At 48.9% G+C, this 26,207-nt stretch overlaps 1 protein-coding gene across 1 annotated transcript in view; it reads right to left on the bottom strand.

The window, feature by feature from the left end:
* Window positions 1-5,700: 5,700 nt before the first annotated feature.
* Window positions 5,701-26,207, bottom strand: part of COL4A6 (collagen type IV alpha 6 chain) — a 278,502-nt gene continuing 257,995 nt past the window's right edge. The window contains 9 exon segments of the mRNA XM_048514719.1: window positions 5,701-6,868; window positions 6,870-6,913; window positions 11,763-12,049; window positions 14,134-14,260; window positions 14,263-14,336; window positions 17,490-17,606; window positions 18,909-19,055; window positions 20,875-20,973; window positions 23,440-23,601. Coding sequence (XP_048370676.1) covers window positions 6,646-6,868; window positions 6,870-6,913; window positions 11,763-12,049; window positions 14,134-14,260; window positions 14,263-14,336; window positions 17,490-17,606; window positions 18,909-19,055; window positions 20,875-20,973; window positions 23,440-23,601 — 1,280 coding nt within the window. The 3' untranslated portion in view covers window positions 5,701-6,645.

Raw genomic sequence — 26,207 nt, 5'->3', positions numbered from 1 at the left:
TTATTACTCAATTTCTGGGCCCTGTTTACGTGGTTCTCTCAAAAAAAACCTTCCTGACACTACACTGCACTGCGGGACAAAGTCAAGATGTACTCTATTGTCTTCCTCACATCACATTTAGTAGAGCGGGGCTTCAGCGCAGTCACCCAGCTGCTTTCCAAGCAGAGAAACAGGCTGGAAATTACTGAACCTGGGGATCTAAGGGCGTTTTCCCACTTACCTTCCCACTTACCTACTGTAGGCAAGTAGCGTGGGGTCCCCCGGCACTCCCCACTACAGGGGCAGCGACAATGCATCTCACCGATGCTGCGGCAATGCGGCTTCAGCACGCATCATTCTGGCTTTTCAAAGCGGCGCTTTTGATGACCAGCGCCAGAGCAGAGCGGTAGTCGGGAAGCTCCGGGCGTCAAATGTAGCGCACTGAGAGCAGTCGCGGGGCATACGATTAACCCAAGTGAAGGGCTAAGACGACTTAGTGGCTTGTAGCCTGACCTTGAGAAGCTGAGATCCCTGCTCCAAGCACATCTATGTCACTAAAACTGTGAAGACCCAACGGGTGAGACGCAAACATCCCCTTTCATATTGCCCAACTGATCGATAAATTGGTTTACTTTGACTAGGCCACACTTTATTTGTGAACTATGTATGTGTCTTTACAGTGTTAGAAGCTGTTTTGAATTTGCAGGAACCCTAATACCAAGACTGAGGTATGTGTTCATATGTATGTGTGGGGCGGGGGGGGGCACTAGGGATGTGGCCTGGGAGCTAAGGGGGCAGTAGCCCCCAAAAGTTTTGGGACCATTGGTCTCATGGGAATAAATGCATCTTCTTGCCTTCCCTTCTCCATGTCCTATTTTAGACAGGGGTAGGGACCAAAGTGTGATGCACTTTTAAGTCTTATTTTTTGCTATCAAGTCACAGCTGACTTACGGCGACCCTGCAGGGTTTTCTAGGCAAGAGACATTTGTGGGCGGGTTGTCATTGCCCACCTGTGTGTCATAACCCTGGTATTCCTTGGAGGTCTCCCATCCAAATACTGGTCGGGGTTGAGGCTGAGAGTACGTGACTGGCCCAAGGTCACCCAGCAAAGCTTCTGTGAAGGTGTGAGCCTGGGTTTTCCAGATCCTAGTCTGACACCTTAACCACCGCTTCACCACACTGGCTCCCACACCAGCTCTCTTAATATCAACAAGCTCTGCATTCACATGATGCATCTTACGCAGTCCTTGGGCTGTACTGGAGAGGCACAGACCCCGCTGGAGGTTGCCTCAGCACCCTGTTCTTGGCTTGTGCCATCAATCCAGATGGTTACAGCTGCCACAGAAATAACGGCTCACTGAGCCAAGATCTCCTTATCCCCCTGAAGCCCAGGTTGTAGCCTCTCCAGATAAAGGATCTCAGGAAGCAGGAACTGGGAAAAGGAGGACCCAGAAGAGGTAGAGATCTTGTTGCAGAGGTGGAGCGCTCAGGGGGACACGTGGGATCACATGTCCCTGGGCACATGCCAGCTGATCACGTGGGGGGTGGAGAATCGCCTCCCACACCCCTCCCCTCGGCCCTGCCAGACTGCAGCTGGTGGAGCCTCTACTGGCCAAAAGAGCAGGTTGGCTGGGCCGCCGCCAGGCGCACCTTGGCCCCGCCAAACCCGGCTGCTCTGAAGGATCAGCCGGGAGAGGACTGAAGAGCTCCCGGCAAAGCCAGGTTAAGTGGGGCATGGGGGCGCCTGGAGCAGGTTTTGCCCCGGACACCATTTCCCCCTGCCTCACACCTCGGGATCTTTGCCACAATTACTAGAAATTTCTCTCTCAATTAGATGGTTGGGTTGCTAAGCTCAACAGCCCGCAGTAGAACAAGAGTAGAGAAGAGTTTGGATTGATATCCCCCCTTTCTCTCCTGTAGGAGACTCAAAGGGGCTTACAATCTCCTTGCTCTTCCCCCCTCACAACAAACACCCTGCGAGGTGGGTGGGGCTGGAGAGAGGCTGCCAAGCTGTGACTAGCCCAAGGTCACCCAGCTGGCGTGTGTGGGAGTGGACAGGCTAATCTGAATTCCCCAGATCAGCCTCCACAGCTCAGGCGGCAGAGCTGGGAATCAAGCCCGGTTCCTCCAGATTAGATACACGAGCTCTTAACCTCCTACGCCACTGCTGCTCCCACTGCTGCTACGCCACTGCTGCTACGCCACTGAGTACTTAACACTCACATCCTGTGGTACTCAGTGTGGTTTACTATGGAACAACAGGCTGGCTCGTCAGTTCCCTTGGAATGCCAGATGCGTCCGGGGAGCATTTCTGGCTCTTCGATAAGTTTCTGATTCAGCCAAGACTGCACATTTGCTTTGGTCATGCTGTATTTTACACAAGGCCTGGGCCTCAGGAACTTTGAGACAGAAATAAGACGGGGACGTCCTTCACAAAACCAGCATTTTCCCCCCTGTTTTATGGCTCTGAGGGGAAAAAAAAATACAAATGTAAAATACAAACAGTGTCCCAAAGATGATTTCAGCAGTGCATTAAAAAGCCATTTTTTAAAAAAAAAGACTGGCAGAAGATAAACAAAATGGTTTACATAGTAAAAAAGATTGAACCGCCATGTCAGTGTTAATATCAGCATAAACCTAAAGTGTTTAATAGTCTATTCATACTTAAGTATCAACAGTTCCAAGGCTACCTCTGAAAGATAAGGCCAGAATATACCTACAAAACCCAACTGAATAGAAAGTTTCACTTGGGTGAGAAAGTCAGTGTTACCCAGTGGCTGTGGCTGAAATGGTCAACCTGTTGCAAGGGGGCTGGAGTTAGAACGGATCCTGACATCTGCTACTATCGGTGGTAACCTCAGATTTTCATTCGAGGTGAAACTATATTATTAGTTGTGCCAGCTAAAGCTCCCAGCTTTCCTCTACCAGACTAATAATTTTACATGGAAGAGTTTGTAGAAGTCTGGTTACTATTTATGTTATCATCCCGCCCACAAACCCTGAACAAGTCGGGGGTGGGCGGGTGTCAGAAAATTTAACAGGATAGGGTGATGTAAGTCTAGGGCAGTGATGGTGAACCTATGGCACAGGTGCCAGAGGTGGCACTCGGAGCCCTTTCTGTGGGCACGTGTGCACAGAGTTCGTCATGTGGGGGGTGGAAAATCACACCCCCCACACACACACACACACATCTAGGCTGGCCTGGGCCACTGAGCACGCGGCGTGCAGCACACGGTGAGCAGGAGGACACAGCTGGCGGCCTGGTGCCTGGGCTCGAGGTGGCTGCTGCCCGAGGTGGGGCGCCAGAGGAGGCCAGAGATGCTAGAGAGGCACAGAGCTGCACCTAGGACTTGCTGGAGGCAAGAACTGAGCTGGCCCCCCCCTGCCTCGAAAGCGGGTGGAAGAGCTGGAGGAAGAGGGAGTCAACCGCTTTTTTTTCTAAACGAAAACCTCAGCATTCAGGTTAAATTGCCGGGTTGGCACTTTGCGATAAATAAGTGGGTTTTGCAATTTGGGCACTCCATCTTAAAAAGGTTCACCATCCCACTGAGCCTAGGGCGTGGTGGCGGGAACCTTCTGGCATCTCCAGATAAGTTAGCATGGGACTACAATTCCCATCAGCCCCTGCCAATTGGCCATGCTGGCAGGGGTTGGTAGGAATTGTAGTCCATAACATCTGGAGTGCCAAAGGTTCGCCACCACTGGTCTAGGGCCTGGGCTGCAGCGCCACTAGCCGCAAACCCTAGGGTGCAAGCTGACTAATATTGGCTCCACCCTTAGGAGTGTCCCTGGCCACCTCCCCCACACATACCGAAGTCCAATTGGGACACCAGTGCAGCTCCGCAGTAGCCCAGACGTCTGAGTTTCACTGCTGCAGAGCAGAGGAGCAGCCAGCCTCTGATGCCTTTGCTCTCTCCGCTGGCGCGGGTGCCCCTTGCACTGATGGAAGGGGGCAAATGTGTTGATGCAGCCCCGTGGCACCTCCTCAAGAGGATCTGTGCCTCCCCCCAACCTCAGATTGGCCTGTAAGCCTTACTGAGAAAGGCTGTCGCGAGGAAGCGAGGAACGCCTCTCAGCTCTGGAGAAGAAGGCCGGTTTAGCCTTCTGGGCACTTGGAAGGTACTTTACAAGGAGGGATAAAGGAGATATTATTCGGGTTGAAGTAGTGGAGGACAGACTTCATAACGATGCATTTCAATGACGGGTGGGGAGCGATATTAGGAAAAACCTTTTAACAATAAAGGGAGTTCAGTGGTGGAATCGGTCGCCCAGAGATGTGGGCTTTCCCTTCTTGGAGATATTTAGGCAGAGACTGGTCAGCTGTCTGTTAGGGATGCTTTTTATCATGCTGCGGGGGAGGGACTGGATGGCATCGAGGCCCCCTCCAAGCTTTTTATTCTATGATTCCATTAAGCCAGTGCCGATCGACCCATCACTGTCCAGACGATAACAACAAGCACAAAATGACAGAAGAGAAGATCATGCCAGGCAGCGAAGTGCAGTGCCAGATTTAAGCATCAAGCAGCACACACAGCACATATATGTGGCATATTGTTCTGGAAGGCAGCACGTAGAATACATTCCCAGAACAGATTTGTACGTTTTAACAGATAGGGAGCAATGATGTTGAAGACGGCTCCCAATCACACAGATTTCAGCAGTCGAGGAGATCCGAGAGCGCCTTCTAGGCTACGGATCAAATGAATCCGTGGCAGAGAATTTAGCACATGCCAATTATCTCGCTCAAGAAAGCGAGCTGGGTCTGAGAGGACTGCCCAGGTCACACGGTTATAAATGTAAGAAACATTCCGCACCAAGGTCACAGGGATTTCAGGTTAAGCCTTTCCCTATACCAGTGGTGGCGAACCTATGGCACGGGTGCCAGAGGTGGCACTCAGAGCCCTCTCTGTGGGAACGCATGCAACAGAGTCTACATCATGGGGGGGTTTTGGAAAATGCGCCTCACACGCATCTAGGGCTGACCTGGGCCCACTGGGCACGATGTGTAGGTAACCCTGTATGTGCTGCGCTTAAACCCCACTGATTTTCATACCCAGGAAGGAACTAAAAGCACAATTCCTTTACCTGGGAGTAAGCTCAGTTGCTAGCCGTAGAGGCTTTTGCTTCTAAACCCTCTCCTAGGGTTGTGATTCGTCACCCATTCGACGTAATTTCACGCGGTTGCTTCCAAAGCAAAGCCACCGACTACCACCAAGCTTACTCCCGAAGTAATGCGTGCCTTGGAATAACCGTTTTTTCTAAGCTAAAACCTCAGTGCCTCAGGTTAAATTGCAATGTTGGCACTGTCAGCGATAAATAAGCCCGGGGGGTTTGGAGTTGCGGATTTGGGCGCTCGATCTTGGCGTTCGCAGCATCACTGCCTTTCATACTGCAGTTTTTTTAACACCTGAAATGGAGAGCCAAAGTTAAATAAACATCCTAGACTTTTTATGTTTGCCCCAAGCAGCAACTCCACAGGGCTATCTGGAATCAGGAAAATAATTTATAAAGTGGAAGGCTTAAACGATGCACCGTCGAAGACCAAACTTGGATTTTCTGATTTTATACAGAAAAAATCATGGAACTCCCTATGGGCCTTTCCCCACTTACCTTAAGCCCTGCGCCACTCTCTTCAAGTAGTGCGGGGTCCTTGGGCACTCCCCACGACAGGGGCGGCCACAGCGAAGCTGCCCCGATGCTGCCATGGTTGCGCCCCCTCAGCGTGCGGCATCCCTGGCACTGGAAGAGAAAATGAAGCTCTGGTGATGACAATTCAGGTAGCCAACCAGGGATGCCGCATGCTGAGAGCAGCGTGCGGCATAGGGGGGATCCCTTCGAGTGGGGAAAGGCCCTCGGTCTCATGCTTTTTGGCCCTCAGATTACTTCCCAAGGGCACCAGGCCGGATACACTGACGCGAGGGCCACCATGGCGGCTGTTAGTCGCAACAAGAAAATGAAATCTCCAGATTCAGAGACAGTGTGCGGCTGAATACCAGAGATAGGTCAGAGTCCAGTAGCACCTAATAGCCACAATACCAGTTACTGGTGGGGCAACAGTGAAGGAGGGCCATGTCCTCTTTATGCCTGAATTGTGGCCTTCCCAAAAGTATTTGGTGGGCCACGATGGGAAACCAGATCCCGGACAAGATGGATGGACGTTTAGACTGATGCATGTGTGGAAGTTTTTGATATTGGTCCTTTTAGGGCTGAAATAGGCGAGGCCGTCCGTATCCAGGCAAGCGAAATGACTTTCTTTTCTTTTCTGGCCTAATTGCTTTTGTGGAATTATCGTCAGGCCTCATTTCATAACGTACGAGGGCACTGCTGAACGGCTTGAAGGAAAGTACTTTCCCTCTGGGTTCGCCTAAAATCCTACTCGACCTGTTCAGCATTTCACCGAGAAGACAGAACAGCCAGGTGCAGATACTGGGAAGGAAAAGAAAGACGTGTTGAGGTAGCCGGGACGAAAGAAACGTAGCACCATGTTTTGTGACGCAGATGTAAGTCCGAGAGGGCGATGTCTCCCTGCCCCAACTGTGGGAAAACGTCGTCTTGTGGGGTCCCTCGGGGTCAGCACCAGAGCTGGAAGAAGGCGGTGGGTTCCTTGGCCTCCAGCCGAACAAGAACGTGAGTCTCTGCATCGGCAACCGCCGGCTGGAGCTCTGGCTACAAGTTCTTCATGCAGACCTGGCACCGGCTCACCCGTGTCCGGAGCTGTCCGGCTTTGAGGGTTTCTGAGAGGGGGCGCTCCACAAACTGCTGGCTCTGATCACGACCGGTAGTCCAGCCAAAAGCTGTACCTTGTTTACGCGAAATGAAGTGGCAGGTTCACCGGTAGCGTTACGTTCGATGAGCGAATTAGCCGGTACGGAAGTCTGACAGGCATCCGGGAGACGAGCAGCTGGCCGCCGCCTTCCGCTCCGGCAGCCGTGTGCTGAAACAGACATGAAAGGAGATGTTAAAAATCAGACAAGTGACTGCTAGAAAAAAATAACGTTTAAACTTATACAGTTTGGCTTGGATCCTGTACAACTATTGGAACTGGATCATTGCAGAGCAACAGCCTTGGTCTATCAACGGCTCAACAGTAATATTGAAATACAAACAGATCTCCCCTTTGTTACCCGATGTGATTGCCATCAAACCATTAGAAAATCTTGGACAGGTATCTCGGCTGCCTTATACCTGTCCAATATAACATCTAATGAAATGTCAGCTGGGCTCTTTTCTTAGGGAGGCCGTTTGGACGCTTTCCATCCGTAATCTAATGGGTAGGTTCAAAAAATCCCACGACATAGAAGATTATGTGTTTGTAACTCAGGGGAAGTGGACTCTGTATTACATATTCTATTGCATTGTGAACTCCATAAAGGGGAAAGGGAGGCTTTAATTCATGTCAAAAAACGGACCGGAAAAATTGGACATCCATTAAGAGAGTAACAAGATTTGGAATGACAAGGATAATGGCAAATACGGAGCACTGAAGAAGGCATCGAAAAGCTTTAGTTACGTGACTAGCTTCTGCTTGCTGAACTTTTTGCTTGCTGAATTTTTCTCCGCATTGCAACAAGGCTCCTTTAAATGGACTCCAGCAGGAGCTCACGTAAGATTTCAGCCACGTATACAGAATAACAACATACTCTTGAAGAATAAGAACTTTGTAAAATGTCAGGATAATATCCTATGACTATGGTTTTGGATACAAATATTACATGAAGAGCAAGGACTAATACGGTTGGACTGTTTTGAGTGTGCACTAAACTACAAAGAGGTGAACTGTTTCAGCTTACTTGGTAGAAAAAATCCCTAAACTCCTTCCAAGGAAGTCCACTTGGAATAGAAATACAAATAAGCATTGTTGCACTTGTATTTTTTATGTACTGGCATTAGAAATATAAGGAGGAGTAATACATTGAATGCCACTTTAGCAGCATCACGTGGTAATGTTGTATAATTTTTTCCTGATCCTGCTTTTTTTGATCATCACTTTGAGACGCATGCGTTCCATTCAGGCTTTAATTCATCCATTGTTCATTCAGTACAGAAATTTAACTATAGTTAATTCGATTACCAGTCTCTTGTGAGAATTTTACTGGAAGACTGAGTTTCTTTCTATATCTCAACCCAGGTAGCTAAATTCTTTGTATGCTGGCACATATTAAGCTTAAGAATCGTATTACAGGATAGGAAGGCTGAACCATATGAAGGTGACCCGTAATAACGCTGCAAGTTGACAAAGCACAGTAATATAGATCTTATACCATGGATTTCTGTACAAAATCAATTTTTCTTTTGTTTATTGTTCTTCCTTTTTCTTGTTCTTCTCTACTCTTTTTTGCTGGCCTAATGGCCATAATAAAACTGAACTGAACTGAACTGAAAGAAAAGACAAGTGAAAGAAAACATCGAAAGATGGGTTTACTGCATAAGAAAAATGGGGTAACATTCATCATCATCATCATCATCATCATCATCATCATCATCATCATCATCATCATCATCATCATCATCATCATCATCATCTTTAATGGCATAGTAAAACCAGAATAAATTAACAATTGAAGATAATATATCTCATTGAAGATAAAGGATAACAAAATATTCCTTATAGGTAAAAGACGAAATAAAAGTGGTAGTTACAAAATTTTAGAATAAATTATAATAACATGACAAAGAAACTTGGCCGTCATCTCTAAAGTATGTGTATCTTCATTGTTCAGTAGAAATACAGTCTTTTGCAAGTCAGATAAATAGTCAGTGTCTGCAAATAAGGGAAGTAATAGCTTGGCCCTAGCTGTGCTATAGACTGGACAATGATGCAATACATGCACTACAGACTCTTCACAATTCTAGCTGTGCTATAGACTGTGCTATAGACTGCTATAGAGGAGTGCAAGCATAGACTGTGTGTGCTATAGACTGTGCTTATAGAGGAGTGCTATAGACTATTGCCTACAGCTGTGCTATAAGACTGGACACGATGATACTGTCAGATTACTACAGACTCTTCACAATTCTAGCTTTGTGCTATAGACTGTGCTATAGACTGCTATGGAGAGGAGTTGCTTTATAGACTGTGAAATTGCTATAGACTGTCAATGCTATAGAGAATTACTTTATAGACTGGGTGCTACAGCTTTGTGCTATAGACTGGACCAATGATGCAATACATGCACTACAGACTCCCCTTCACAATTCTAGCTGTAAGCTATAGACTGTGCTATAGGACTGCTATAGAGGAGTGCTTATAGACTGTGTGTGCTATGTGAGACTGTGCTAGTAAGAGGAGTGCTATAGACTGTGCTACAGCTGTGCTATAGACTGGACAATGATGCAATACATGCACTACAGACTCTTCACAATTCTAGCTGTGCTATAGACTGTGCTATAGACTGCTATAGAGGAGTGCTATAGACTGTGTGCTATAGACTGTGCTATAGAGGAGTGCTATAGACTGTGCTACAGCTGTGCTATAGACTGGACAATGATGCAATACGTGCACTACAGACTCTTCACAATTCTAGCTGTGCTATAGACTGTGCTATAGACTGCTATAGAGGAGTGCTATAGACTGTGTGCTATAGACTGTGCTATAGAGGAGTGCTATAGACTGTGCTACAGCTGTGCTATAGACTGGACAATGATGCAATACATGCACTACAGATCCCTCTTCACAATTCCTGGCTGTGCTATAGACTGTGCTATAGACTGCTATAGAGGGAGTGCCTATAGACTAGTATTGCTATAGACTGTGCTATAGAGGAATATTATAGAGGATCGCTATAGACAATGCTACAGACTAATGCTATAGGACTGGACAATGATGCAATAAATTACTTTTCTGAATAACTTCACACAGAGCCCGCTTTGGGGGATTAGGCATTATAAAAATCCCATAAATAAAATAGATAGATAGATGGAGAGATATATAGATGGATGGATGGATGGATTAGATGGATGGATGGATTAGATGGATGGGATGGATGGATGGATGGATGGATGGATGGATGGATGGATGGATGGATGGATGGATGGATGGATGGATGGATGGATGGATAGATGGATAGATGGATAGATGGATAGATGGATAGGTGGATAGGTAGGTAGGTAGGTAGATGATGGATAGATGGATGGATGGATGGATGGATGGATGGATGGATAGATGGATAGATGGATAGATGGATAGATGGATGGATGGATAGATGGATGGATGGATAGATGGATAGATCGATAGATGGCTATATGGATAGATTGCTAGATAGATGGATAGATGGATATTAGATTGGATAGATGGATAGATATGGATGGATAGATGGATAGATGGATAGGATATGGATAGATGGATGGATGGATGAATGCGATAGATAGATAGATAGATAGATAGAATAGATAGATAGATAGATAGATAGATAGATAGATAGATAGATAGATTCATAGCGCAAATGCAAACTCTTTGATGGTGTGGAAGTTTTAAGGTCCTCCCCTGGCGTGAGGCTGAGAGTGTGAGTGCATCGCTGCATCTTGGTGGACTTGAAGTTAATGCACATCAAGGGTTTGAATTTACAACTAATATAAAAATAAAGTATTTCATTGGCTATAAAAAGGGACTAAAGGGAATCCCAAGGAAAAGTGGAGAACAAAACTTCTCAGCATTACTGTCTGATGCTCTAAGTCAAAAAGTCTCCATGATAATGTACAACAAAGCTGACTTTAAACTAGAGAACTATGACACATTTCTCTACAGCAGTAGTCCCCAATGCCCTAATGCATCTTTTCCAGCAAAAATTAATAGAAGACCTTGTCTTATTTTCGGGGAAGCACGGTATTAAATTACATGGGCCCGTTACAGATTCCCCTGACAACCCCCCACCCTGTGCCCCTGCCTGCCCCCGCCCACCCCCGTAACACCCCCACCCCCTGGGAGTTATGCCCCTGGGTGCAAAAAGTAAGACATCCCCTGAAAATAAGCCCTAATGCATCTTTTCCAGCAAAAATTAATATAAGACCTTGTCTTATTTTCGGGGAAGCACGGTATTAAATTACATGTTTCTTACTTACAAATACAAATACAAATACAATACCTTTAATGGCATATAAAAAGTGGTAAAATGCAAATTATGTTAAAACCAATTGACTAAAATTTACAATGTTACTTACTTTAGGACAGTGGGATGTGCCAGTCTTTTTTTTTAAGCCCGAGGTGCCTAAGAATTGCAAGCCCAAACCCCCAGTTGTTATGCATAGAAGTGCCAGCCACAACCGGAGATTTAACCTGAATGCTGAGAGGTTTGCAGAAGTTTAGAAAAAAACTGGTTCAGGCTCCCTCTTCCTCCACCCTTCACCCGCTCGAGGCAGGGGGGGCCAGCCTGCTAAGCCTCCCAGCAAGTCCCCACATGCACCGCTCACCAGTGCCTCTCTAGCATCTCTTTGCCTCCTCTAAGCTCCCAAGGTAGCAGCCACCCGGAGCACAGGCACCAGGCCTGCCAGCTGTGTCCTCCCTGCTCACCGTGGTGCGTGCATGCCGTGCTCAGTGGCCCAGGCCAGCCTAGATGTGTGTGTGTGGGGGGGTGATTTTCCACCCCCCACATGTCAAACTCGGTGTATGCATGCCCACAGAGAGGGCTCCGAGTGCCACCTCTGGCACCCGTGCCATAGGTTCACCATCATTGCTTTAGGATCTCCCTTCCTTCCCCCAAAGCTGCTCTTTGTCCTTTTGGGAAAAGCAAATGGAAGCCCTGAGCCCAATTATTCCCACCTCTAAGTCGTGCGTCTTTGGTCCTTACCATGAGGAAGGAATATCCGATCCAGAGACTGCGCCAGCCCTCTGGGCACTGCGGGATGGTGATGTCCTGGCTGTGAACAGCCACTGCTTGGGAAGGAGCTTCGCACACTGAGCAGCGGCTGATGTACTGGGGGATCTGGAAGCTGCTGACCGGCATCATGGGGATGGGGGCGGTGGTGGAGAGCCAGTAAGACTTGTCATTGCGGCTGGCGTAGTAGCACACTTCGTTGATGTTGCAATAAATAAAAGGCATGGTGCTGAAGCGAGGCAGGCAGGAGCCAGCAAAACCTGGGGGGGGGGGGGAGAAAAAAGACACGAGGCAAGTTCCTTTATGGCTCCAAAGACTGCAAAGGGCTGTGTGGGTGCTTGCAGAAATTTGGCAGAACCACACCAGGTGATATGGGCGGATGGGCTGTAGTCAGGGGACCAAGCTCACCTGAGTTCGGCACCAGTACCTCCCCAAGTCACAACACACCATAAAGCAAAATAAAGCTCCATTGCAGAAACGGAAGAAGAAGAAGAAGAAGAAGAAGAAGAAGAAGAAGAAGAAGAAGAAGAAGAAGAAGAAGAAGAAGAAGAAGAAGAAGAAGAAGAAGAGGAGGGAGGAGAAGAGGAGGGATGGGCCGAGGAGGGAGGAGAAGAGGAGGGGAAGAGGGAGGAGGAGGAGTTTGGATTTATATCCCCCCTTTCTCTCCTGCAGGAGACTCAAAGGGGCTTACAATCTCTTTGCCCTTCCCCCCTCACAACAAACACCCTGTGAGGTAGGTGGGGCTGAGAGAGCTCCAAGAAGCTGTGACTAGCCCAAGGTCACCCAGCTGGCGTGCATTGAGAGTGCACAGGCTAATCTGAATTCCCCAGATAAGGCTCCACAGCTCAGGCAGCCAGAGCTGAGAATCAAACCCGGGTTCCTCCAGATTAGATACATGAGCTCTTAACCTCCTACGCCACTAGGCAGGGTTATCGCGTCAGAGCAGTGGTTCTCAACCTTCCTAATGCCGCGACCCTTTAATACAGTTCCTCATGTTGTGGTGACCCCCAATCCTAACATTTATCCATTTTACAGATGGAGAACACTGATGCAAGAGAGTCTTAGAGGCAACCCACACAAGGAGAAGTGGTCGTTAGGCCCCAAAGGAGATCATGACCCACAGGTTGAGAACCACTGCGTCAGAGGCTATGGCTTGGGGGCAGGAGAGGGGGATCTTGGCAGCCTGCCTGCCAGCTAAATGAGAACTGGGCCGACTTCCACTTCCCTCCTTATTATCAGCCTTTAAGGCAGAAGTGAGAGTGTCTCGTCTCAGGGCAAAACGTTTTAGGCCCTTGTCTCCTTGTTTGTGACTTGAAGGATTTGGCCCTGGAGGCCCTGAGTGAAGCGGGCCCGATTGGGATCTAAGGCGGACACCAAAGACGTTATCACGACCCGCGCCAGGCCATATCCGGCCTGCGGTTAATGGCCCCTGATCAGCCCCTGTCGTGCTGGGGGGCTTAGGCGTCTTTGAAAAGCCCCACAGAAGCCGGTTGCCTTGGCAGCTTGCCAGCTTCTGCGGGGCTTTCCAAAAGCCGGGCCTCGCCCCTGCTCAGCTGAGAGGAGTGCTAAGTCTTTGAAGAGATCCAGCAGAAACCCCGGGTTTGCCTTGGCTGCCCGGCTTCATAGCGAAGGCTTTAAGCATCTCGCCCTGCTTACCCTTTATTGACCCTCCCACAATATTTTTCTGTTTCTTATGTGGCCCCATGGAAAAAATAATTGCCCACCCCTGACTAAGGCCAGCTCGGTCTCATTAGACACTGTTGTTTTCTTTGTCTACAGTCCTTTGGTGTTTGGAAGATGCTGCCACAGGAGGTGATGATGGCCACTAACCTGGATAGCTTTAAAAGGGGCTTGGACAGATTTATGGAGGAGAAGTCGATCTACGGCTACCAATCTTGGACCCAACTTGATCCTTTCAGATTGCAAATGCCTTAGCAGAACCAGGTGCTTGGGAGCAAAAGCGCATGAATGGCCATTGCTTTCACATCCTGCCTGTGAAGCTTAAAAGGCACCTGGTGGAGCCACTCGCGCAGTAGCAAGAGAGCTGGACCTAGAACCTGGACTCTGTGAAGAGTCTACATCCAGCTGGCTTGTTCTTATGTTCTTATTTCTGTGTCTCTTCCATACACGTTTTCTGTCCCCCATGGGAGAAAGTCTTAAAACGGAGGCTTTTTCTCCCTATTCTTTTAGAAATCACAAAGCCTCTGGCATTGCACCCAGCCTCATCTTCTGCGCAAAGCTCAGCAACTTTACCATGCAGCAACTCTTTTTCACCCTCTGTTCTCATCAGAACAACCCTCTCCAACTGGGCCGGAGTTTGCCCCGCAGGCTCTGGTTTGCTTACCGAGGTCCTGGTTGTGTGCCTTCTCTTGGCCCTCCACGTACAACAAGCTGTAGCCTTCCCAGAGCTTGCTCATGCCGGGGAGCACGGCATATGGGATCTGTTCGACTGGCATTAGCTTCACCAGGGGTGTGTGTAGCCGACGGCCATGCCTTCGCGGCCGGCCATCCCGGGCAAGCCGGAAGGGCCTGGCCTCCCAGGGGTGCCTGGGAGAGGAAAAAAAGGGTCAGATCCTGTGATGCTGGCAGGCTGGGGGCTAGCACGGACGGGGCAGTTGGCACAAATTGTGCTGCCGCCACCCAACCCCTTCTTTCCCGGCACTGTGTTGATGCTGCTCGTGCCCTCTTTTTCCTGACCCTTTCCCAGGTCCAAAAGGGGGAAAAATCCTATCACTGTGTCTTTCCAAACACCATTCAGGCTCACATCTAGTTTAAACTTGCAGGACAATGAAGTATTAACGAGACAAGAGAACTGGGACCAGACAAGAATAGATGGTATTCAGACTGCAGGCAGGAAGCACCGTTTCCAGGTCTCGTGCATTCACTCTCTACAAGTAGAAATCTAGAAGGCAAGGATGAGGCTGAACTAGAAACACTCTCCTTGATCTGCTAGCCTTCTTACTTCCAAACCATGAAACACTCCAAAGGGGCATCCCCCGCCTCAGTCTAAAATGGTGCAGTCCCTTCTAGCACCTCATGCAAGGATAGGGCCAGGAATCATTCTGTCATCAGGCTGCTGCCAGAACCAAAGTGTCCTTGGCTCCTTCTGCACATGCAGAATAATGAACTTTCAAACTGCTTTCAGTGCTCTTTGAAGCTGTGTGGAATGGGAAAATCCACTTGCAAACAGTTGTGAAAGTGGTTTGAAAATGCATTATTTTGCGCGTGCGGAAGGGGCCCTTGAAGAAGTCATGGGGGACTACAGAATGTCTGGTCACCCAGCTGAACGCAGCCACGGATGGTGGCCCAGTGAGGGCTTGTGGGACCGACCAACCCATTTGTGATGCCTGCCTACGAAAGCAAAAAGCCTGATATAGGATTAAGTTGCAGTGTATCTCTGATCATAGAGGACAGATTCCTTACTTGAAGTCTGCACAAATTGCACTAAACTGTATTCGGCCAGATTCTAAAATATTGATTTGTTTTATTCTTATTCATTCATTCATTCATTCATTCATTCATTCATTCATTCATTCATTCATTCATTCATTCATTCATTCATTCATTCATTCATTTATGGGTTTTATATACCGACCAACCCCCGAAGGGCTCTGGGCGGTGCACAACATAATTACATCTTACAACCTATACAAACAAACCCCATTAAATTAGAATTTAAACACAGCGATAAAATTACTCTATTCTATTCTAATCTGTTTGCATGTATTACCTGCCCTATGCCACAGCCAAACACTTGGGTGAAGAGAACAAACTCCCAGAGAGTCGGCACCCAGCAAACCTCTGGAGGGAGGGCATTCCACAACGCAGAAGCCACTGTGAGAAGGCCCTCCAGGTTGCCTCCCCCATTACCTCAGATTGGGGGAGGGACAACCAGGTGGCTCCCCCTCTGATCACCCGGGCAGGAATATATAGGTGGATGTGCTCTCTCAGGTAGGATATATTTCTTTTAAAAAGAAATATATCCTACCTTTCCTGCATCTTCAAAACAGCTTACAAACATAATTTCAAACAGTGTAAAACATTAACAATATAGCAGGTTAAACAACCTAAGAAATTCAACTATGCAGTCCTACCACGGAGACGGCCCGACTCTTGGTAGCCGACTCACCTAATTTAGAAAGTGGCCGTATCAAATAATGGCCTAGGACAGGCACATTCACGTGGGATCTTTTTGATACCATCTGGTCCTAAGTTAAGCCCAGAACTTTGAGTGGGCCTGGAAGCAAACTGGGAAAACTCTGAAAGCGGAAAGGACCAGCGCTGGGGACACATTTCTAAATGGACATGATGACGGTTCCTGAACGTCAGGAGGCCTGTAGTTTGGGATTCTGCTTATGCTGCTGTTTCAATGCACTGGGGGGAGGATGGCATGGGTTACTGCATTTCTAACTGTCTTTTTGCTGTTGCTGTAGAATGTGGAGTAGCACCAGGTGGTGTCCAAGGTCATTGCTTGCCCATCTTATGTTATCTCCTAACACTTAGCTGCTTAGGCTGCCAGTTGTTTTAACTATTGGAGTTTGCGCAGGCTTTTCTCAGTCTTGGCTTTGGCTAGGGAAGATCCTAAACCAATGGTGGCGAACCTTTGGCACTCCAGATGTTATGGACTACAATTCCCATCAGCCCCTGCCAGCATGGCCAATTGGCCATGCTGGCAGGGGCTGATGGGAATTGTAGTCCATAACATCTGGAGTGCCAAAGGTTCGCCACCACGGTCCTAAACCATTAAAGCTGCTGTTCTTCAAGAAGAGTTTGTGTGTGTTTTGGGGATTCTGACATTAAGCTGGACTGAAGAATCAAGGTCAGGAAGACTTCAGGGACATTTGGAGGCTTTATATTCATATTAGGCTGGGAAACGTGAGGAAGGGTCCATATGCAAGGGAACAAGACAATATTGCGTGTAGAAAGGACTGTCATCGCAGCTGACTTAACGGCAACCCTGTAGCATTTTCAAGTCAAAAGACTAACCATTAGTTTGCCATTGCCTGCCTCTGCATAGCAACCTGGGGCTTCCATGATGGACTCCCATCCAAATATCAACCACAAGTGATCCTGCTTAGCTTACAAGGTCTGATAAGATCAGGCTAGCCTGGACCATCCAGGTCAGGGCAAGGTTATATTAGGTCAGTGGTGGCGAACCTATGGCACAGGTGCCAGAGGTGGCACTCAGAGCCCTGTCTGTGGGCACGTGCAGAGTTCGTCATGTAGGGGGGAAATCGCCCCCCCCCCCCCCACACACACACATCTAGGCTGGCTTGGGCCGCTGGGCTCGATTATTAGCATTAAACCTAAGACCTAGTTTTGGGGAAGCAGTGTAGGTAACCCTGTTAAGCGCTGTTAAACCCCACAGATTTTCATGTGAAGAACTAAAGCGCGATCCTTTACCTGGGAGTAACCTTGGTTGCTGGCAACGGGGCTTGCTTCTGAGTAAACCCTCCTAAGGTTGTGATCCGAAGAGTTCCATGGTTGCTTCAAAGCAAAGCCACCGACTACCACCAAGCTTACTCCCGAGTAAAGCATGCCTCGGAGCCAACCGTTTTTTCTAAACTAAAACCTCAGTATTCGGGTTAAATTGCCCTGTTGGCACTTTGCGATAAACAAGTGGGTTTGGGGTTGCAATTTGGGCACTCGGTCTCGAAAAGGTTCGCCATCACTGTATTAGGTCATGCAAACAGCACTCACCTTCTGGTCCCTGTGACCCTGGACTTCCTGGAGACCCAGGATCTCCTACCATACCGGTTGCCCCAGGGAACCCACTGGATCCCATCTGGCCAGGTCTGCCTGCCTTCCCTTTGGGACCTGTTGGCAAATAATAACTGTTGTTAGGCTTCATTCAGATATTCCCATCTTACTCACCAGAGCAACAAGCAACAGTTCTCATGGCTACTAGGACCAGCCATCCCAGCTGCAACACGGCTTGATGCAATGATCCCACCCAACCCGCCCTCCCCCCCCTAAGACTTACAGGTAGGGCTTCTAATACAGTCACTGGACCACAAAGAGTAGCACCCAGTCCATTTTTGGGCATTTTCCATACCAAGATGAGTCTGAGCATCAGTTTGGGAGAGATGAAAATAGTGTTCTAATTTATTGTCGAAGGCTTTCACGGCCGGAATCACTGGAGTGCTGTGTGGTTTCCGGGCTGTATGACCATGTTCTAGCAGCATTCTCTCCTGACGTTTCGCCTGCATCTGTGGCTGGCATCTTCAGAGGATCTTCAGAGGATGCCAGCCACAGATGCAGGCGAAACGTCAGGAGAGAATGCTGCTAGAACACGGCCATACAGCCTGGAAACCACACAGCACCCCAGTGCTCTAATTTCTCAGGATATTTCCCTGTTGGTAGTAGTGAATTCCACCTTGGTAGAAATGCTGATGATTTGCAATACCAGCCGGTTCTAACTCAAGTTAGCGTTCAGAATGTTAAAACATCTGACCAGTCTCGGTTGGTTTGTATTCAAAGTTCTGAATTTTCCATTATTGCTGTCCCACCAGCTCGGAGCTTCAGCAAGGATCTGGCTTTTCCCCTCAAAGCAATCAAAGGTCTCTTCCAACGCTGGCTACCGGAGAGTCTTTCACTGGAGATGATCAGGGCTCGGATCTTTTCCTTCTCTAGCGGCGACTGGCAACCTCGACAACCTGAATCTGACCCCCTTCCCTGAAGACAAGAAGCTCCGGCGTTTGCTTTCGAGGACCACTGATGAGCCTAAGTTTTTGTCCTCATGAGGAAGAGTTAAGGATGCAACTTCACAGCTGCTCAAACAACTGCCTCTTAAGGACAGCCCTTACCACTTCATAAGAACATAAGAACTAGCCTGCAGGATCAGACCAGAGTCCATCTAGTCCAGCTCTCTGCTACTCGCAGTGGCCCACCAGGTGCCTTTGGGAGCTCAAATGCAGGATGTGAAAGCAATGGCCTTCTGCTGCTGCTGCTGCTCCTGAGCACCTGGTCTTCTAAGGCATTTGCAATCTGAGATCTAGGAGGATCAAGATTGGTAGCCATAAATCGACTTCTCCTCCATAAAATTGTCCAAGCCCCTTTTAAATCTATCCACTTTGTGGCCCTTACCCTTGGGGCATGCAAGCAAGGATCACTTTTTACCTTGCGCTCCGGGTGATCCCTGAAACCCAGGATCCCCGTTAGATGCAGGGATGCCGTCAATTCCTGGCAGTCCCATTTCTCCAGGAGGTGCTGTGAGATGGTCGGGCCTCTTTGTCCAGCCTGGAGGCCCTTGCAGGCCGGGGGCACCTGCATAGAAATGGACACGCAATGACCAGCCTGCACAAAATACTGGGGGGGGGGGGGACTGACTCTGCAAAGCCCATTTCCCATTGCCACCTTCTTTCCCTCCCCATCAATAACCTCCTTCCTATATTTTGCAATGACAAATTTCACCGCAAAAGGTCCACATGATGTCAGCTTTCTCATATTGAGAGCTCTGCTATAGCCACTGTTGAACCCCCTCCACCCCACCCAATTCCTCCTCCTCCTCCTCCTCCTCCTCCTCCTCCTCCTCCTCCTCCTCCTCCTCCTCCTCCTCCTCCTCCGTTTTGCTTCCCTTGGAAAGATTTGGCAATAGCTTTGTAAGTGATGTGGACATAATTGCCTAGAATTATGACATTCTATAGGATTTGTGTTTAATTTCCCCCTTCCCCGTCTCAGCATATTAAAAACATTTTTTTTCAAAGGCAGATCATTCAAAGTGTGCTTGTGTGCACATGTTACAGAGACAATTACCATGTTAATAAACTATTCAATTTGGAAAAAAGAAAAGAAATGGGCACGCAATGAGGGACCCGGCAAGACGACAAGAAGTTCGCAGGGAGAGCCCCAAAATTTCAGCCCAGTCCTGACATTCCCTCTCCCTCCTTCTGGCTTTTCTTCGCCTTTGTATACGGAATTTTTCGATATCACAAAGCAGCCAGAGGAGCTGTTTAGAGGATGTCTGACTTACGGCCCCATCCAAAGGGGGGGGGGGATCAATTGTTGGGAGTGGTGTGAGGCTGTGCCAGTGGATCTGTCCTCCATGGGGCACTTGTGCAAAAGCAGAAGAAGAAGAAGAGTTTGGATGTATATCCCCCCTTTCTCTCCTGCAGGAGACTCAAAGGGGCTGACAATCTCCTTGCCCTTCCCCCCTCACAACAAACACCCTGTGAGGTAGGTGGGGCTGAGAGAGCTCTGAGAAGCTGTGACTAGCCCAAGGTCACCCAGCTGGCGTGTGTGGGAGTGCCCAGGCTAATCTGAATTCCCCAGAGAAGCCTGCACAGCTCAGGCGGCACAGCTGGGAATCAAACCCAGTTCCTCCAGATTAGATACACGAGCTCTTAACTGCCACTGCTGCAGGGGTTAATTCACCTATGTGTGGCAGCCACGGGCCTCCCCGGTGGTAGAACGTGGTGCTGAACACTGCGCCAGCATCCCTGTGCCCCCGACGCCAGCGCAGTGGGGGCAGTCCAGGTTGGGAGAGGAGGCAACCAGTGTTGCCCCGGTTATGCCGATGGCATAAGTCCATTAAGTCCAATGGGGGCTTCCTGGGGCCTCCACAAGCTACTGGGAAGCCTCCTTGGAAGCGGTGGGCACCCAACCCATTAGCCGGGGCTTCCAACAAACTATTAACCAAACAATCGAGTCCACATTCAGGTGGCTTTTGATGCTGGGGGTTTGGGTTGGTCTCTGGAAGGCAGATGGTGAGGTGGGAGCCATATTTAGATATATTCACACTGTTACATTTAGAGCCAAGTGTATGTTCCTTTTGTATGTTCCTTTTATCTCAAGTCTACATTTCCCTTTGAACACAGGGAAATTGTATGTTCTATTGTGCTGTAAGGTAAAAAGTCTATTGTATGTTCCTTTTATCTCAAGTCTACATTTCCCTTTGAACACAGTCCTGGTGATTTCAAAACTTCCATGAAAATTTCCCATATTAAAAAAAAATTATAATGTGGGGAAATAGAATAAAAGATACAAGATGAACACCGATACATGCAGCCTTCTTTCCCCTCCCCCAGGATTGTCTTTGTCCATCCCCAAAACTAGCATGCCCTTTCTCAGCCTGTCCAACACTCACCTCGATGTCCTTTTTCACCTTTTGGACCAGGGAAACCTGGATCACCTGGAAGCCCGTCTTTACCTGGCATTCCCTTGAAGCCTGGGTCACCCCTCATGCCTGAGAAGATACAAAAGGGGGGCTAAGAGAACAGCTTCTGGTTGTGGGGATGGGGCTGTAAAGTGTAATCAAATGGCAATCAATTTGACCTAGTATCAGGCCTGAGCCTGACTGTTGGGGGTGGCGTGGAGCTGTAGCAAGGGGGAACTGGGCCCGGGGTCTGACACCTGGACATTTCTCTGTGGTCTCTCAGGATGGCTGACCCTGCTTTGATTCTGAGATTCTGGGCTTGTCGGAGCCATACAAGTCACGCTTTGTGAGCAGTTACTAGTTAATTTTGATCTTCTGCTGCCCTCACTAAAGTTAGTTCAATATCCCAATTCTGCAGGGCCTGTAAGGTCGTTTCCCCACTTACCTGCCACTGCGAGCTACTCTCCGCAAGTAGCGCGGGGTCCCCCAGCACTCCGCACTACAGGGGCGGCGACAACACAGCCGCCCCGATGCTGCCTCTGTTGCGCCCCCTCAGCGTGCGTCATTCCTGGCGCTCCTCCAAACGGCGCCTTTTGATGGTCGTGGGGAAGCCTGGGAGCGCACCAGAAACGACGTGCACTGGGAGTAGCGCGCAGCAACCACTCACCCAGGTAAGTGGGGAAACGCCCTAAGAAGGAGCTGCTCCGCCAAGTCTAAATGGTTGAAGGCAGTAATGGTCTTTATCCATTTTTTGTGGCCTTCCTTTCCTTTCCTTCCCTTCTCTTCATTTTCCCCTTCCCTCCTCCTTTGTTTAGTTTTCTCCATCAACTGCTCCATTAAATCTAGACTGTTCCACCCTTTGCTGGGTGTATTGAAGGTGCCATTGTTGTATCTTGTTTATGGTTTATCGCTGTACTGATTTTAATGAAAGCGTAAACGTTGTCAACTGCTCTGAGCTTGTTGCGTTGGGGACAGCAATCTAGAAATCTAATCTAGCAGAAAATAACTAAATAGAACCATAGCTTAAACTAACTGCAATTAATCAGGATTAATCAGTTTATGGAAGAAATGGGATTTTAACTGGTGTCTCACTGGCACAGTATTTTTACGGTTCTATCACGCTGGCATTTTGTAGGCCAGGACCTAGAAGACAGTATGTGTGAACTAGCCATTCACTGAAATGCTTAACATCGGATACCAAAGGAAGAGACGAAAATCACAAAGGGGCCTTATACACAGTCAGTCCACGGGCCTAACAAAGTCAGTTTTGTTTACTCTGGCTAGCCGAGCTTCTGGCAGAGGTCTGTCCCAACAGCTGCTACCTGATCCTTTAAACAGAGATGCCAGAGACTGAATCTGAGCCCCTAAGCCTCCAAAGCATGGAACCATCCCCACCCCCCACCCCACCCCCGTCAAAAGGCACCAATGATGCAATACAACATGGGGGCTTTCCCCACTTACCTTCTGCTGCGCGCTACTCCGGGAAAGTAGCACGGGGTCCAGCGGCGCTCCCCACTTGCAAGGGCAGCAACCACGCAGCCGCCCCGACGCTGCCACTCTTGCACCACCTCAGCGCGCGTCATTTCTGGCGCTGAAGAAACGGCACCTTTTGATGACCCCGCGCAGAGCGGGGGGTCGTGGGGAACCCGGAGAGCGCGCCAGGAATGACGCGCTGAGGGGGCGTGAGAGCAGCGCGCAGCAGAAGGTGAGTGGGGAAAGCCCCATAGTTTGCATTTGTCTAACTTTCTGTTGAAGAAGAAGAGTTTGAATTTATCCCCCGTCTTTCTCTCCTGTAAGGAGACTCACTGTGGCTTACAGACTCCTTTCCCTTTCCTTTCCCTGCAACAGACACCTTGTGAGATAGGTGAGGCTGAGAGCATTTTGAGAGAACATTTCAACAAAAATAACTAAGTGGAATTACACATTGGTCCGCTATGTCCTGGACCTACAGAACTAGGTAGGCGCTAGGATCCAAGCAGAGCCTTCTAACCCAAAGACGGTCCAGCAAGCGGTGGATGAATTCTACAATTCTACTTAGCTCTTTTTGTTGAAAAGACCAGGGTCACCCAGCAGGCTTCATGTGTAGGAGTGGGGGGAACAAATCTGGTTCACTAAATAAGAGTCCACTCTTCATGTGGAGGAGTGGTGAATCAAACCCAGTTCTCCAGATTAGAGTCCACTGCTCTTAACCACTGCGCCACACTGGCACTACCACCTGCTGTTGAACTGTGTGGCTCAACAGGCCCTCTGAGCTTCCTTTAAGACATAGTGTCAAACTCGCGGCCCTCCAGATGTTATGGACTACAGTTCCCGTCACCCCCTGCCAGCATCGTGCTGGCAGGGGATGATGGGAACTGTAGTCCATAACATCTGGAGGGGCGCGAGTTTGACACATGTGCTTTAAGAGACCTGATTTCCCTCTGTCCCTTTTTCCATGTGTACCTCTTGCTGGTGATTTGAGAGCAGAGACAGCTGGAAAGCCAGAGCATTTGATCTGATCCGAGATGGTGAAGTTCAAAAAGAAAAGAGAAAGGGGAAAAAATAATAACATTGTACCTTTCAATCCTGATCCTCCCGGGATTCCAGCGAGACCAGGGATCCCCACGTCACCTTTGAGGCCTGGCAAACCAGGAAGGCCAGGAAAGCCTGAGTCACCTGTGTCACCTTGATTGTAGGCAGGGCCTGGGCGTCCTGGTGGCCCGGGGGGCCCTGGGGAGCCTAGAGCAAATGGGAGCAAGCACAAGTGGCTTACAGCAAAGAGACAACGAGTTTGATTCATACCCTACTTTTCTTAACCATAAGGGGTCTCAAAGCAGCTGACAAACCCCTGCATTCAGCGACAGCCCTGGGGTGGTGCCATGGCATGCAGCCTTCGAGGGAGGGCTGGGAGGCCTTCTGGAGCGCCAGTGTAACCCCCATGCTCAGAATGGGTGGACCCAGAAAAGGGGTGGAGACTCAAAGCAGGAGGAGGCTGCAGAGCTCATGTAGTTGGAGGAGACAAGGCTACCAGACTCGGACCTTGGTTTCTATAAGCCCATGGTGGCGAACCTTTGGCACTCCAGATGTTATGGACTACAATTCCCATCAGCCCCTGCCCTGATGGGAATTGTAGTCCATAACATCTGGAGTGCCAAAGGTTCACCACCACTGCCATAAGCCCTTAACACCTTGTTAAGGTAACTGCAATGTTGTTGGGAACTACTGGGAAGGTGGTAGTTTATTTTTGCTATGTTGTAAATGTTGGATTGTTTCAGGGTTTCTTTTTGTGGTTGTCATGGGTGAGAGTTCTCCTGGAAACCTTCATCATGTTGAATCCTGTTCATCGAGCCCTTGGAGTTTTCAGGAGCCAACCCACTTGCAAAGAAGAATTGGACTTGGCAGTATCAGTAGACTGTAAATATAAGGATTTGAAAATGCAACCTGAACAGGACCTTGAAGTGTGATGTTAAATGTTGATGTTTGATGTTATATGTTAAGAAAGTAAACCATTTTGTTTTTGTTTTTTAAATTGTTGTTGCAAACTCATTCCAAGTTCTGCCCCACATGGCCTGCCAGGGTGGCCTGCCCTGCTGGCACTCCTGCAGGCCTTCCAAAGGCCACGCTGCAGCCAGCCCCCCGAAGCCGTCGCCTTCCCTCGCTTCCCCCCACCCAACATTGGAAGGGGGGCGGGGCACAGCAGCCACGTAAGTGGGAGGGGGGTGCGGCGGCGGGGGGTGGGGGGTCAAACCAGTGGTTGATCCAGTAGGATCCTACCACTGGATGGACACTGTACTCAAAGGGCGGAGTTGACTGATTTGGAGAAAGCGTGGGGGTGTGACAGTGAAGAGGATAGCTGAGGGGGTGAAAACAGTGGGGCCCCTTCCATATGGGCAAAAAAAGACCAGGTGTAGGATACTAAAAAAAACTGGGTTTTTTGGGGGGGAGGGGACTTCATGCAGATCCCGCCCCCCAAATGAGTCTTCCCCGTGTTATTTTCCCCAACTTGGAGAAAATAGCTAAACAGGCGAGTCTTTTCAAAAATTCTGGGCTCCAGATGCTCGCGAGCAGACGGCCAGGTGGGAGAAGAAGAAGAGTTTGGATTTCTATCCCCCCTTTCTCTCCTGCAGGAGACTCAAAGGGGCTCACAATCTCCTTGCCCTTCCCCCCTCACAACAAACACCCTGTGAGGTAGGTGGGGCTGAGAGAGCTCCGAGAAGCTGTGACTAGCCCAAGGTCACCCAGCTGGCGTGTGTGGGAGTGCCCAGGCTAATCTGAATTCCCCAGATAAGCCTCCACAGCTCAGGCGGCAGAGCGGAGAATCAAACCCGGTTCCTCCCGATTAGATACACGAGCTCTTAACCTCCTACGCCACTGCTCCTATGCCACTGCGCTTTATTTGCCTCCCTTTCCCTTTTTTAATTTGTGGGTTGCATCTGTGTAGCTACACAGTTGCAGATGGTTGGATTTGGGTCACCGGCATGGCTGTGGGGGTTCATTTGTGCATGCCTGCATGGGAAGCAATTTTTTTAAATAGCCGCGTCTCCATGCAAAGGCATGACAGCAACCCGGATTGTTTCTGTGGGTTCCAAGCGCTGTCTTCGCGGATGCAAGTGAACGCGAAAACAAGAAAATGGGTTTCTTTCTCCCGACTGCAATCTGTTATACATTTGCCGTGTGGAAGGGGCCTGAGTGAAGCGCTGTGGAGTGTGATAGAAATCTGTGTTCTTTGTGGAAGTTGTTAGCTTAAGTGGCAAGTGAGGAAAATAAAACTTTTCTGGCTCAGTCTATTTAAGGAACTTTTGAGAAAGGAGAACTGTATCTGTCTGAAACCATTATGTTTTATGAACTTCACTGAGACCACTGAGCTGTTATACTTTTAAATAACCTGCTTCTCTCTACCTTTAAATAACCCATTTTTCTCTACCTGTAAGGAGTCCAACTTTAGTATATGTGCTGCCAAAGTGAGCATGCTTTTAAGGAGTCTCAAAGAAGAAGAAGAAGAAGAGTTTGGATTTATATCCCCCCCTTTCTCTCCTGCAGGAGACTCAAAGGGGCTTACAATCTCCTTGCCCTTCCCCCCTCACAACAAACACCCTGGGAGGTGGGTGGGGCTGAGAGAGCTCCGAGAAGCTGTGACTAGCCCAAGGTCACCCAGCTGGCGTGTGTGGGAGTGTACAGGCTAATCTGAATTCCCCAGATAAGCCTCCACAGCTCAGGCGGCAGAGCTGGGAATCAAACCTGGGAATCAAAGCATCTTATGAACTCCTTTCCCTTCCCCACCCCGCAACAGACTCCTTGTAAGGTAGGTGGGGCCGAGAGAGTTCTGAGAGAACTGTGACTAGCCC

This window comes from Sphaerodactylus townsendi, linkage group LG13 (genome assembly GCF_021028975.2).
Source record: "Sphaerodactylus townsendi isolate TG3544 linkage group LG13, MPM_Stown_v2.3, whole genome shotgun sequence".
In the NCBI taxonomy this organism is placed as follows: Eukaryota; Metazoa; Chordata; class Lepidosauria; order Squamata; family Sphaerodactylidae; genus Sphaerodactylus; species Sphaerodactylus townsendi.
This window is presented reverse-complemented; position numbering and strand designations above follow the sequence as displayed.